This window comes from Podarcis erhardii, assembly GCF_964252035.2.
Source record: "Podarcis erhardii genome assembly, chromosome: 6".
In the NCBI taxonomy this organism is placed as follows: Eukaryota; Metazoa; Chordata; class Lepidosauria; order Squamata; family Lacertidae; genus Podarcis; species Podarcis erhardii.
Window position 1 is genome coordinate 62,776,747 of NC_138510.1, and position 14,951 is coordinate 62,791,697.

Sequence of the window (14,951 nt, forward strand, 5' to 3'; positions counted from 1 at the left end):
CTACGCTTAAGTTTAAACAGAATTTCTAGCTGTTGCTGCCAATCAATGGCAGCACAGGCATTCTCCCAGTCACCTTTTTCAAAATGCCTTTGCTCTTCCTCAGAGCATGGCAGGGGGAAGAGGGGGTTGTACCGAAGCTTCTTGCTGCTCTGATGCAGCAGCAGCAGGGCTGGTGGGTGGGCTGGTAGATAGGGGACCAGTTTGCCATTCCCCCAAACAGAATTTTTGAAAACAAAAAACGTGTACACAGAACAATTCTAATAATAACTTAGAATTTAAAATAGCAGCAGTGATACAGCAAGGCATAGAAGTCACCAGTGTCTATGAAAATTGGTTATACCCTGTCTCCTGAATAATAAAAGGTTGGTGGCTCAGTTATTCTACAAGTGGGACACAAACACTGAGAAGGTCGTTTTCCTGGTTGCTGTCTTCCTAATGTCATCTGGCAGAAACACCCATAGAAGAAACCATGAAACATGTCTTAACTTCACTTTTGTATATAGGATTTTATTTAGGGTTCATGTTGCTCGTTGAAGTTTTCCTTTAGCATTCCTTCAGCTTTCATACTATGCTGAAAGGCATAGTATATTTAAGGATCAGGCATGTCGTTCAGACCCTTATTGTTTCCACTAAACATAATTGTTCTTCTGTTGAAACTGTTGGCAATTATCGTTCTAGTGTTTGAAGACCCAAACTTCATAGGAAACCGCTATGGATGGAGGGCAGAAAATGTGGACAAAGGACAATGGGATAGTCTTACGTAGGTATCTTATGAAAATTCAAATTGTGCACTTCTAGAAGCAGCAGCAAAATATGGTGCCAAATTTGGGGTCTTGGTGTTATAGTGATTATATATGCAAAATGTCTTTGTGAGGGTATCTGCTGTAAATCAAAATGTATGCTTTGAATTATGAAGCCACAGGGTCAAGTAATCATGTAGCAATAATAATAATAATACGGTGTAAGGTCTCCATCAGCAATGAGTTCACCTGTCTCTTTTGTGAAAGTTTAACAGCAGAAAGAAAGCAACTAACTAACTAACTAACTAACTAACTAACTAACTAACTTCTGGGGTGTTTGAAGCAGGGGTTCCCAAAAGTTCATAATGCTGTTGTTCAGAATGCAAATTTGTCTCGCTTATAATGCTCAGGTGTATTATGAATTCAGCATTGTTTTCTTGAGAGGTCTTCTCTGGGTCAAAATATAAAAGGAGATTATGGATATGCATGAGCTGTAAATTTTTAACTGCTCTTCAAAATTTCATTTCTATTTTCATCCCAGTCCTAGGTGCTAATTGTTCTAGGGAACTATTGAGTTCTTAAGTTACAGCACATCTCGAGGCAGCTCCTGAGCCTTGGGAGCAAGGGAGCTCAGCAATCCTTGAACTTGTCTGTCCAAATGAGCAAACCTTGACAGGGTCTCCTTATAATTTCTTTCTGTAAACCCTTTCATTAGTCCATGTCACCCTAGTTAGACTCTTAGGGTAGGGTTCCTTCATGTCAAGCGGCTGCTGAAAACTCACTGAAAATATAGGCACCTTTTGACAATAGTAAAAGCAAAAAGAAAACTGAAATGACATGTTTGACTCAGAATTAGTTTTGGGGACAATTCTCTTTATTGTTTTATCCAATGTGTGTGGTTGCTGCCTCCTAAATAGATTTAAAATCTTCTCTTCTTCTTTGTGTCTGTTTGGGATTGGGAGAAGAGGGTTGAATTTCCAGTATGCCTCTGATACTAGGTACTGGGGATATAATACTCATGTCCTGTTTGTGGTCTATGTGCATCTGGTTAGCCACCGTAAGAACAGAATGCTGAATTACCGGTACATAGGACTTAGGTTTGATTGGGCCCTTCTTATGTTCTTAATTATTTGTGGAAGACTATCAAGTTGCAGGAGGCCCATACCTGTCCCTATGGATCTCCAAATAATCTTGCCTTTATTTGTTTTTGTGACTCAGTTCAGTGTTTCTTTAGTTCACTGGCTCTATAGAAAATGGCTTTTGGTGGCACAGAGGACTAAATGGATAGTATTGTTTTGCTGCCTTCAAATAACTGAGTATCTGAGAAATAAATTGTCAATAACTCTACCTGTCACCCAGCCTGGTCCTCCTTTGTTACACATAACAGTTACTGCTTCTTTTCTGTCTCTAATCACTGATCTTAGTGCCTCTGTATCTCCACAAGGAGCATCATCATGGTCAGGATGCAGCACTCAACCAAGTAAATTTGCAATATTTCACATTTTGTCTCATTAAGGAGAGGAGGAGGGGACAAGGAAGTCGACTGCTAGTGGATTCTTGTGATTTCCCCAATATTGCAACCAGCCCTCCTTTAGCTGCTACTTATTTTCCCCTGTCATTTTCAATACTTGCATATGACAGAATATGTAGAATGGGCTGATCCTGGGGCTGTGTGGGGAGTGCGTCCTCATCCTTATAAAGGCCAATCATTCCATTTTATTTGGGACTTGCTCTGGGGACAGAGAAGCATGTGCACCCCTGTCCCTCTGACCCCAGAGCAAATAATCAGTCAGTCTGATTATAATGTCTAAAGGTTATAGAATAGATTATACCCATATGGAAGAATCTATTTTACCTGACTTGCACTATGTATTTAATGTATGTTTTGAAACATGCTGAAGAAGATTGCAACTAATTATTTCATATATATGTTTATATATACAGGGCAGGGAAAGGCACTTCACCAGATAGTTTTGCCCACAAACTCACAGAAACTCTATGAATATCTAATTTGAAGTTCAAATTGAAGGAAAGCAAACTATGGGACTAAATGAGTTTATTTTTCTTTCTGAAGAAACTCGAGGAATATAGGGTTAATTTTTCTTTGACACAACTTCCTTGTTTTATTTCCCTTAACAGAAGTTCTTTGTGTTATGCATTTGATAATTGCTTCATTATGTAGCACCACAGCATCCTACGTGACCCAAGAAAACATTCCAAAAAACTGAGAACGTCCTTTTTGACCCATCTGTCCATTTTTTACTTTTAAAAAAATGCAGCATGAACAGGCTGGAGCTATTTGAGAAAGCAGCATTTGCTGTGAATCAGAGCAGCTTTCTCATGTTAACTTCATAGGAACATGAAAGAAACTTGCTATGAACCCCCCACCCGTTTGAATTTGCCTGAGTGAAATGGCCACCTCCCACTGCCATCTGGCGGTAGGAGACAGACACTTTCCAATCTGGTCTCCTTGTTATCTGTTGCTTCTTTTGGTTGGCAAAAAGCTGATTCCCCTAACTATTGCGTGTCCAGATGAGGACGGCAGCAATCCAGTTTTGCTTGTAGTGAAAAAGTTATCTGCGTGGCTGACCCTGTTGTGTCGCAGCATAAAGCCATACCTGAAGGCAGAGATTGGCGTCTGAATGGTGTAGCAAGGCATCTTAGAATGTTGTCTTTTGCAGGGAGGTGCCAATTGGGTTCCGCTTCAGGCAGGAAATGCCTTGAGGTGGCATTGGCTGCCTGAGGAGCACTTCAGCATGAGCAGAGATATGTCATAGGCATCTTGAGCTAAGTGCTTAAAAGCAATAATTCAGTACAGGCTTCTAAGTAAGCTCTGCTCAAGGATGAAGCACTCAAGCATGTATTTTGAGTGTTTTGCTAGTATATTGACTATATTAATTTTATACAATATTTTGTGTATAATGTATATAAGATTTTAGATTTATATTTTTTTAGGAACATAAGGCACTCCCCTGACAATTAAGATCACATCTTAACATGCAGAAATGGGAATTTCCCCAAATACATATTCGTGGACGTGGCCCTGGATTTGTGCTGTTTCCTCTGTGCAAAACAATAAATAACAACAACAACAAACTTTTATTTATATCCCACCCTCCCCAGCCAAAGTCGGGCTCAGGGCGGCTAACATCAGATATATAACATTGGTATAAAATCAAACAATAATTACCTCCTAAAAACAGGTCAAAATCAAATTAAAGTCTAATTAGATGGCTTTCCGCAGGGTTGGGGTTGGGAACAGTAAGTTTGAACATTTGCAGTTTCTCTTTTAACATGTAAATTTGGATAGGAAGAAAAGAGCAGAGTGATAGTCATAATTTCAGCTCCGCTAAATATACCAGTAATTTTATCTCTGTGATTAAAGCTGAATTCATAAAACATTTTAAAACAGCACATAAGTCTGTTTTTATGTAGCATTTGTTCCTACAAACTGTGGTGAGAATGGTCAGCCACCTATTTTGTGGGCACCACTGCAAACTTTGCCTGTAGCAGCTTGAAGGATGTAAATAAACAGTTGTCTGAAGGCCCTCATTTTCTGGAGGCCCTGTGTGCTTAGCCTTGCCATTGGTGGACTTTCCATATCTGTTGGGCAGGATGAGAATACCATTCAGCTCACTAAATAGCTGGAGCCTATAGATTACTGTCTCTCATTGCAATTACAGTTGCCTTGCGGGGTGGGGGTGGGTTTAAGTTGATAAGCACATGTTAAGTGGTCATCGGATTTCACACACGGATACTTCATAAAGTACTTAGGGCAATGCTTATTACAGAACTAGTCTCTCTGCTGCAGAATGCAAGCTTCTGCTATGTACAGAGTTCTTCTGAATTCTGCAATTAAAATGAGTTGTTTGAAAATAAAAAGCTTCAAAGCAGTCGCTGACTTCACTTACAAAAACTGCTCTCTTTTTGACATCACAAGTCTCATTTTGCTAGACCTAGTAAGCAACATTATGCACCAAAATGCTTTGTAGCCATAGTGATTGATCTTAAATATTTCTTCTTTCTGGGATATCTCCTGCAATGACTGGGTAATATCCCCAGAACACTAGTGTGTTGTCATGTGTTCTGACATTCTGCAGGTGACATTCATGAGCAGCTTTTGCAAGTTTAGAAGGTCCTATGTTAGGCAGCTGGACTTTCCGCAAGGAAGTATATCACATATATATGTCAGCTTCTGCCCCATGGTCATAGCAGGAACAAGAAATGCTGAATAAGGTTTTACAAGGAACTGTGGGCTCATTTTTTTAATAAGCTCCCATTGAGTACTGTGGGGCAAAGTTAGTTGGCTCCAGTTGGTGACACTTTGGGGAACAGGTGGTGATTAGGACATTAAACTAAATTCTTGTTGCAGCGAAGTGAGGCTTGGATTTTGTTTGTTTCCCCTTGATTTATCCATATGCACCAGGCAATGTAGTTTGTAACTATTTGTATAAAACAGCAGTGGCGAATAATAGCGAGAAAGGTACATATGAAGATGAAATGGTTGGTTGTTTTTTTTAATATTGGGAAGGGTACCTTAAATTCAGTTAACAGATTGAGAGAGATCACAGGGATTTTACCAGCTTAATGATCATTGAAACACTTTGAGCATGTAATACATTTTTAAGAAACGTCCCCTGCAATTCTTTGTGGAAATCTAAACCATTTATGCCCCCATGTGGCTGAAAGGAGAATTCATTTAACCAAATTAAGTTTATATTTAATTGAAAGTCACCCCCCCCCCCCCGTTTTGTCAGTGGGAGCAGGAGAATGGATAAATCAAGAGCTTATACAGACTTTTCATTTTTCAGAAGATCAAGGGGCTCTTGGGTTGATTTCCTTCTAGGTTATGCATTGTCAGGAAGTAGAATTTGAGTTATGGTGGCAAGCAAACCACAAATCACACCGGACAAAACAGATTTTCTCCCACCAGAAACCACTGAAGTCAAAATATATGAATTTAGTGTATGTGTGTTAACTTTTGTGATTGTCATAGACATCTGTTTAACAGTGTCACAAGACTCAATCCCCTCTCTATGCCTGAACAATACTTTTACATTAAAAAAAATAAGGGAGGAACCTGTAAGACTAATACTACTAAAGCGTTTATGTCACCCATTTAAAAGAGTGAAAAATTCAAGGTTAACCCCTCCCCATTGCAGCATTGCTCTGCAAATAATTAAGTTCTTGCTAACTTTTTTAAAAAGTATATTTCCATTGAAAGATCTGTTTGCCCCTCTCTGTAGCACTGGAGAGCATCTAGTAATGTTGTCTAATTTTAAGGAAAGGGTGAACGTGGTTCCAGAATTTGGGGGTGGTACTGTTTTAAATTTGCTTTCATTGTGGCTGTATTGGTACTCTGAGCAATCCACCCGTATGGTTGTGTGGGTAGGCAAAAAAATAATGATAACTGAATAATTCATCATATCTGCTTTTTAGGACCAAAGAACACATGTTGTGGGAGATCTGATTGGATTTCAAAGTGTCATTTTCCATGTTTTGTCTAGTTTTTTTAATGTTACCACTCTTCCATATTGTTTGTGATGCGTAAGGGTATAGCTTTTCTAATATTACAGGACTACTATTTCTTTCCAAGATTAGGTCTGTTTTAGCTGCGACAGTCAGCAAGGGTAGCCAAAATGCCCTACAGATGTTGTAGGCTGCAACTCCCATTGGTCCTGACTATTGTTCATACTGGCTGGAGCTGATGTGAGTTGTAGTCCATCTGCAGAGCATCTGGAGGGCACCATGCTGACTACATCTGGTGCATATTTCCCTCTGCCACAGCCAAGGCAGATAACTAGAGTTATTCCACTGGAATATATACAATGTTCAAGTATTCAACTTTACCTCGCATGCTGTCCGTTGCTCAGATTCTGGTGTGAACAACTGCAATTGGTATAGCAAAAAGCATCTTGTTAATAATGTTTATTGCTCTGAAAACAATGGCGCAAAATGCAAAGAAGCAATATGAGCAGGGCATTAAAAGTAAATGAATTCTGGGAATTGTGTTTGCTGTTGTGAGTGAGAGCATGTGAGGTGCTGAGGCACACGCATTCTTGTCCGCAGGAGTCCATAAGTGCATGCCTGGGAATGTGGGTTATCCTGCCAATCCTACTTCAAAGGGTCTCTTTCATGCTTAGCAGATAAGAACCTGCTTTGTTATCTTGCTGAAAGTTGGGTAAAGTGCTAAATATCTTGAAGAGCAAAGCCCCAGTCAGGACCTGCCCACACTTTCATGAGGCAAGCTGAAACAATTGCTGCATTCAACCGGGGGGGGGGTGTGGCAAATGGGTGCCCCCAAGACCTCTGCTTGCTTGCTTGCCTTGTGGGTTTAAGTACAACATCTAGGCGCAGTAGCAAAGCAGCAGTGGTGGTGCAGGGGCTCTCCCAGTCACCTTGCCCAGAATGCCTTGCTCTGAGAAAAGACCCCTTGGCCCTTCCTCAGAGCAGTGTAGGGAGGAGGTGGAGAGAATGCCAGTGCTTCCACCATTAGCAAGGTGGCGGGGAGGGGAGGAAGAGGATAAGTGGGGGGAGGAGGAAGTGGAGTAGGTGGCCATGTCAGGGGCTAGAGGAAGGAGATAAGGAAAAGGTGGCACTAGTGGCAAGGAGGAGGAGGAGTTTGGGCAGAGGTGAGGAGGCTGTGGCCACTCAGGTCAAGCAATGCAATCTCTTGTACCAGCATTGCCCCCAGCTGTTTTGTTTTTATGCATGCTGAAGTATTTTTTTTCAGATAAGAATTAACTTTGAACTATTCTGGAGCCCTAACCTGAAAGCCATCTGCTGCAGATAAGATTAACTGAAAATCAATTAGGTTTCTAAGACTTTACTTCTGGTACTGTAGCAAACAAGCCTGTTATGTACTGAGTTGAATAGGATCCAAACTGCAGCAGTCTGATTGGTCCTAGAACAATAGGATCCAAATTGCAACAGTCTGATTGGTCCTAGAACAATAGGATTCAGAATGCAGCAGTCTGATTGGTCCTAGAACAATGCCGCAGTATGATTGGTTGGCAGGAACCACCCAATCATGCTCCAGATATAAGTGAATCCACAACCTGATTGGCTTACAGTAGAATTCCAGAATTAGCCAGTCATGTGCAGCCCATTGTGTAAATAATGTATATAAAGCAGATACTTTGAGGGGACATTCATTCATTCCTCCACACCACTATGAGCTGAATAAAGAGCATGAAATCACTTTGCGACTCTGAGTATATTTCAAAGCCCATGTTTCTGTTCATGGCCCAAGTTACATTCAACCGTGCTCATTTTCTTTTTGGTTCTTTATTATTTCAGGCATCGATTGTTAATCTCTGAGTTTATCAAAAACCAAAAGAGAGAAAGATTGGTAGAAAGCAAGAAAAGTTATCATCCTCTGCTAAGCCCATCTCTAGGTACTTCTCAGACTCCAAGATTTTTGTTTTTTACTTTCTTTGAAGCAACATGTGTAGGCGGAAGAAATAGCCAACTTTCCCTGAAGTAATTGGGACTGCTGCTTGTGAACTTAGAGCTAAACTGATTTTATAATATACTATATAAAAATATAGCCATCTCTTTACACTGTTGAAGATCATGTCATTTAGATGAATGAAAAGGTGTATAGGTGTTACACACTTCCTTCTTTGTGAAGAGCATTTGGGGGGAGTCCTATTAGGACTAGGACAAAATCCTCCTATTTTGCACCAAACTACTGCTGCACAAACATGGAGAGTGCCATTCCAATTCCTTTCTGGATTGCACCGGGAACCTCAAATGAAGACCTTCCAGGTGATGGCTTAATGCTTGGAGGGCTCATAGCCTGGCTTGGAACAGTAAGCCATCACAGAGAAGATTGATCTGCCAGATTGAAGATATTTCCCAAAACTTAATGATCCATCCCTGACAAATGCTTATCAGTCTTCCCTGTAACACCTCCAGAGGATGATTTCACATTCTCCCTAGGCAATCAGGTCTATGGCCCAGAAATGCAAGACAGAATTCTTTCCATAATATGCGGCTTAAATCATTGTTGCCACGCTGCCTCTTGTCCTTGCATGAGTGGCAAAGGTGAACCTCAATCTTCCCTGTGAGTACATTTTCAACATATGGAAAATGTTATTGTACTCTCCTTTAATCATATCTTCTGTAGCATAAAGATATCTGGTTTCCTCTTTTGTACTATCTGCATGGTGGGCAGATTTCTATAAAATGTGTTAACTTTTTCTGTAAAACCCAACATGTAAACATTTTGAGCATACACTCTACCTGATGGACTTTTGCATAAACAAAACAAATTTTATACCTAAAACAATAAATATTAACCCAAATCAAAGGTCCTACCATCTTAAGCCATATTTCCAGACACAAATAATTATATGCATATTATTTCTCAAAATGATCATAAAAAGTCACATCAAAGTAACTAGCCTACTCCTAATATACTAAAACACCATTTGAGTTCTTTGAAATATAAGAAAAATTATCTAGCACATATGTTAATACAGTATACCACTTTTTAAAATTTAAAAAACCCACAAATGTTGTGCTCCAATTTACTTACAGTTTTACACACACAAAAAAATCAATTTTTCTCTTGTTTCCTTTTGCATAATTCCTACTATGAAAGCATCTGGATCCCAGAATACTTCTGGTAGAGAGTCTAAGAACAGGAGCCAGGACGAGGAGCAATGGGAGAAGGAAGCGGAAGATCTAGTAATGTGGTCTGCAAGTCTTGAGCACATGAAATTGGATTAAACTACAATCACTAATGTAATCAAGGTTGAGAGCAATATTGTTGTTGCAATAGGATCAAATGTCCAGGCATTAACCAGACCCTGTACAGTTTAATATGAGGGAGATCATCTGCATATTAACTGTGCAGTTTAATAAGTGGGTGGCATGTTCTCATAGTCAAGGGTCCTCTGCCTGAATCACAGCCCCCAAAGTTCTGTATTATGAGGCTGTGAATACTGACAAATTGATGATCAGAGATTGATGGTGGGTCACGTAAGCCTTGGTTGGGGTATTTTTAAGTGTTTCATTATAGATAAAGACTACAAATGAAGTGCGCACACTTTAGCACCAATGTGGTGCTGCTGCTGTTGTGATTTATTTTAATACCTGGGCATATAACTATGTGCAGGATGCTTGATGAAGTGAAGCCAGAGAAAGGGGAGGCAAATGAATGCAGAGATAGAAAGGGGAAGAGCATGGGATTGTTTCAACTGCACGTACTTAAGCTTAGTTAGAATGGAGTATGCTGACTAGGGGGATGTTCCAAAGACTTAAAAGTTTGGAGGAACCTGGAACCTCCGGCTTTGAGTACATTAGTCAGTTTTCATCTTATGCAATCTTTTGCTCCATAGGTGATAAAACATGTAGCACCTGGTCACTTGTGGCAAACTTCCAACAATACCTTCCAGCCCCTGTGACTCCAGCAAAATCCCTATATTTGGTATCAAGTTGTTGGGTTTCACTGACCTGAAGTCAACTTTGGTGTAAAGCAGTCTAAAATCATGTCAGCCATAGGTCCAGCCTTATTATTTTTATAATATCCATATAAAAATCAACACATATATTAGTGAGCATAAATGAAGGAGTATTAGCTCACTATATGTGAGAAACATTTTCATCATTGCTACTATTTTTCTTCAGCAGGTCAAGAACATAACTGAGGATATCCATGCTTCTTCCACTGTACCCTTGTCAACATATTTCCTTATCTAATAATGACTTACTAGCTATTCCTGACCCTACTAATGGTTAGAAAATATAATTTCTCTTACTATTCCATGTCTCTGTTTCTTGTCCTCATATAACCCATGTGCTCTGAGGCACAGCCCTCTTTCTGCTTTCACCTGAAAATCTGATGCCCGGATAACACATTTGGGTACAGCATTTACCAGCCACACAAGCCCCAGACACAGAATATATATCAACCTTTGCATTTGCCACCCATCAGCCAGCCATGATACCAGACTCTTGGTGTCCTTTCCCACTTCTCTACCATAGGACAGCCAAGGCAACTTTTTCTGTCCTTAAAACCCGAGTCGGTGTGCTTTTGCACTTGACTGCTCTTAGCCACTCCCATTCATTTTGATTGGGTGTGTCCAGGTGGCTTGTGCCTTAAGGCTTGTGTCTGAGATCCCAGGGTGATTTGATGAGCATTGGAAAGGAGACAGAAGGGTGAGAGGATGACATGCATCACAAGATGGGGAAGCGTTTAATGTCTGACATTTTACTGTTTTTATATGTGCTGTAAGCTGCCCAGAGTGCCTGGGGAAACCCAACCAGATAAGTGGAGTATAAATAAGAAAATTATTATTATTATTATTATTATTATTATTATTATTATTATTATTTTATGATACAACATGCCTGGTGCAACATGCCTTTGGGAGTGACAGGAATCCTTCACTGATCACTAGGGGGCCCACTGAATTTCGCTTCTCGCCTCTGGTTCCTAGGGATATGCATATACCACTTCTTCCTCATCTCCTTTCTAGTGAGAGAGCAATGAGTCAGGTTATTCACAGGCAGTTCTGGCCACCCTTGTCTTTCCTGTACGCAGCAGGAATGGCCGTGATTGGACATACATGGTCATAATGTCCCCACCCCGTGACTTGGGTGGTGGAAAGCTTTCCAGCACTGCTCCCTTCCTATGGGCAGCTATCCTTTGGCAACAACACAGTCTGTCTCTCACCATGTGCTTGTGCAGTGCCTAATTTGGGTGGGCTGTGATCTCAGCCAGGATTACCAGAAACTACAGCCCTATAAATACATTATATTTTCAGAATAACAGCTTGCTAGGGCCTCTGGTCATCAAAGTGCTTTGTCCGATGCAAGGCCTGTTTATTGAGTGCATCTTGTGCTGCGATAATTACCTTGAAGTACAGGGCTGATAGTTCCAAATTTAAAAGATAGTATTATCACAGATTTCTCAATTCAAAGTACTAGAGACATCAGGAGTGCTTAATCAAAAATAGGCTTTAAGCAAATTATCATTAACTCTGTGAGCAGAACCAGGCTTTTCCGTTCTGTGCATTTTTATAGGCACTATTTTACTGCAGGCCTTTTTTATGAGTTCTGGGATCGTGAGGCTTAAAGAGGGGACACAGCCAGGATTTGGACGTGGGAAGAACAAAGTGTCAAGCTGAGCAGGGCTCCACATGCACATCTGGGACCATTTAGAGCATATTCTTTGTGCGTGTGGTGGGGTTTTTTTTAAGTGCTCCAACCGATTATAGGCAAGTAGCAGCTCTGCCGAATGAAACCCAGCAATGTGAATGTGAGAAGAGTAAGTCAGTTGAGCTTACCTGACACTCCTGGATACTGTGACTGGCCTCAGCATGGGGACGAACAAACGTGGTGAAGCATGCTGGTATTTTGCCAATTTCAGCATTTCATACTCTCCAGTTGATGAAGTTTCATGCCGTAAATTTAATAGCCTGTTCCTAAAAAGAGACATCTGCACAGAATCACACCGTAAGCGATTCACACTGGATCAGTTCTACTGACTGTTGAGTTTTGACTGCAATGTTTTGTATGTGAAGAAGAGGGGTGCTATATTGGCAGGTACTATTTGAATGGGGAAATGCCCGCAAATTCACTGCTTTGCAGCAGCTGGCTCTGACAATGCTGCTACTACCTTAAAGGAAATGGAGACCATGAGCTGAACCACCACATTTCTGTGACCCATAGAGCAACCTCCCTCCCTCCTATGTGAACTTATAGGAGCAGACAGCTTAGCCTGGCCTCCTAAACCCGGCACACTAAAGCATACATGATTCTGCTTCTCATGCTTAAAAAGAAATGGTGGTTTTAAGTTTCACCATTACTTGGAGAATAGACACCCATACCTTAGAATAGAGCCCCATACAGTAATCATGTAAAAAACCAAAATTGGTGTGTTGCTGGGTGCAATACTATTTATGGATAAAGAATATGAAGAAATCCCTTCATGAAGGAAACCAGTGTAAATACACTGATATCACTTATGGGCTTATATCTTCTTTTGCAGTGAGAACTGGATTGCAGTGTAGTGTTCTTCAGCTCAATGTCCTCTAGAAGGCACTATATCACTGTGAAATTAACAGGGGGTTTTTTATTCCTCTTAGGGAATAAGCCATTTGTAATTGCTTGATTTGAAGCCAGTTATCATTGTTTTCCTGCTCTTAATTATAAAAGGTTTATTTAATAATTTTAACACAATACAGTGCATCTTTTTGTGGGAAAGGATGTTTTGTTCAGTATGATGGAATTTACAAGTGAAGGACCGTCTCATTTTTTAAAAAACAACAACAACACATAAATACATCTAAAGAATATTGTTAAGTGTTGAATCCTGTGAAGAATTATGACATCTAAACTTGGCATTTGGAAAGTTATTTAACGTCTTTATTAAATAAAATATTTTTAAAAGCATATACATAATAGGAGAAACACTCTGGAAGTTGCAAGGGAAATAAACAGGGTACCCAGGGTAAACCAGGCTTTATTTCACCCAGGTGAAAGACCCAATCTTGCACCCACATGTGCATTTGCGTACATACACACATAGGCTGGGAGGCTTCACCTGGGGCAAAAAATCCTGGCCAGCCCCCCACCCATAGCTACAAATGTACCACAGTGATCAGGACTCTGAAATCACTGAATGACGTACATTTGAGTCAGGTCAATATCAAGTGATCCAATTTACACTCTGCTTTGGAACATTTTTTTTTAAGAGCTTGGCTAGCTTTTCAGATACTTTTTAATTCAATGACTTTCTAAAGAAATGCCTGAAGTAACTGATATTATAGTTTGAAATCTTGTTTATTCTGTTATATTTTACTCCAAGAAGACCCATTTATCCTAAATAGCACCCAATAAGGCAGACATGTATGTATAATTTTTTTTTTTTTAATGTGATCCCATTGAGATCCCAAGATGAAATATTGCAGGTAGCTCTTAGAAATGTTAAATAATCAATAAAAAGTTTTTGAATTTTTAAACTCATATTATTTTTTTTAATCACTTGTACTTAAATACTTAAAAATTTGTAACATAAAGTAAGTCCACCATGTGACATAGCATATTAAAGCCCATGAAGTTCTTAAGAGATTGGTGTTTTTAGTTTTGATGTCTCTCAGTTGGATGACATAAGGTAAAAAAGTTGGTTCACTTGATATTGTTAACATTATTCACAGAAAAAGGCATTTAGTGTTAAATCTTAGTGGCTCCATTCCCCACCCTTTTAAATGCAGTCCTGACCCCCCACTATAGCCAGTGCTAAAACTTCCCTCTGTTTCAGCTCAGGATTGCACCCTGCACAGCGTATGTCAAAAACAAACTCACATACTAGGGACTTCTCAACAAACCAATCCATGTACAGTAGTACCTTGGGTTACATACACTTCAGGTTACATAAACTTCAGGTTACAGACTCCGCTAACCCAGAAATAGTACCTCGGGTTAAGAACTTTGCTTCAGGATGAGAACAGCAATCGTGCGGCAGCAGCGGGAGGCCTCATTAGCTAAAGTGGTGCTTCAGGTTAAGAACAGATTCAGGTTAAGAACGGACCTCTGGAACGAATTAAGTACGTAACCAGAGGTACCACTGTATATACTGCTTACTTGCCAAAATGGCTTCTAAGAGGCTTACAAGTATAAAAACCAGTTATGAAAGTATTGGCCCCACATAATTAAAATAAACAATAAAACAGTTTCATCAAAGCATTAAAATAAGCACCCATAAATAAAATGTACAATAAAATGCCATTAAAACAGCACTGCTTAAAACCATAAGGAAAGTTCCAGTCCGCATATCAACCAATATTCTAAAACGCCCCGAGAATGAGGCAGATAAATGGAAAGCTCTTTTACAGAGGAAGAAAACTTCCAAGAAACTGGGGGACAGATTTTGAGGCAGCGCTCATTGAAACAATATGAGTAACCCTCTTTTAAGATTACCGCAAAGCCCTTCCGAGATCTGACAGATGCAGAGTCTCCTACTCTGCTCTTCCTTCCCCCACTCTACATTTATGAGAGTGTTTCTGTTTTGACATGGTAATAATGACCTGATGAGAAGAGGCATACTGTGAGGATTAATAACAACTTGACAAGATGTGACTAATGATGATGGCAGGTTTGTTGAAGAAAACCCAAGTACCTTGGTCAGATAGTGCTGAGGAATGCAGAGGGTGTTTGAAAGTGCACACATGCAGGGCGATGTAGCAGGCACTAAGGGGG

General features: G+C 40.1%; 1 protein-coding gene across 4 annotated transcripts in view; it reads left to right on the forward strand.

The window, feature by feature from the left end:
- The window catches only part of UBE2U (ubiquitin conjugating enzyme E2 U), a 24,718-nt gene extending 14,209 nt beyond the window's left edge, over positions 1-10,509 (forward strand). For 2 of the 4 annotated variants that reach the window (XM_081867263.1, XM_081867260.1), the window contains exons 9-11: positions 679-760; positions 8,040-8,137; positions 9,349-9,495. In XM_081867263.1, coding sequence (XP_081723389.1) covers positions 679-760; positions 8,040-8,137; positions 9,349-9,476 — 308 coding nt within the window. In that variant the 3' untranslated portion in view covers positions 9,477-9,495. Of the gene's footprint in view, positions 1-678; positions 761-8,039; positions 8,138-9,348; positions 9,496-10,376 lie in introns of those variants that run through there. The other 2 variants (XM_081867262.1, XM_081867261.1) reach the window with 2 other exon arrangements.
- The last annotated feature ends 4,442 nt before the right edge of the window (positions 10,510-14,951 follow it).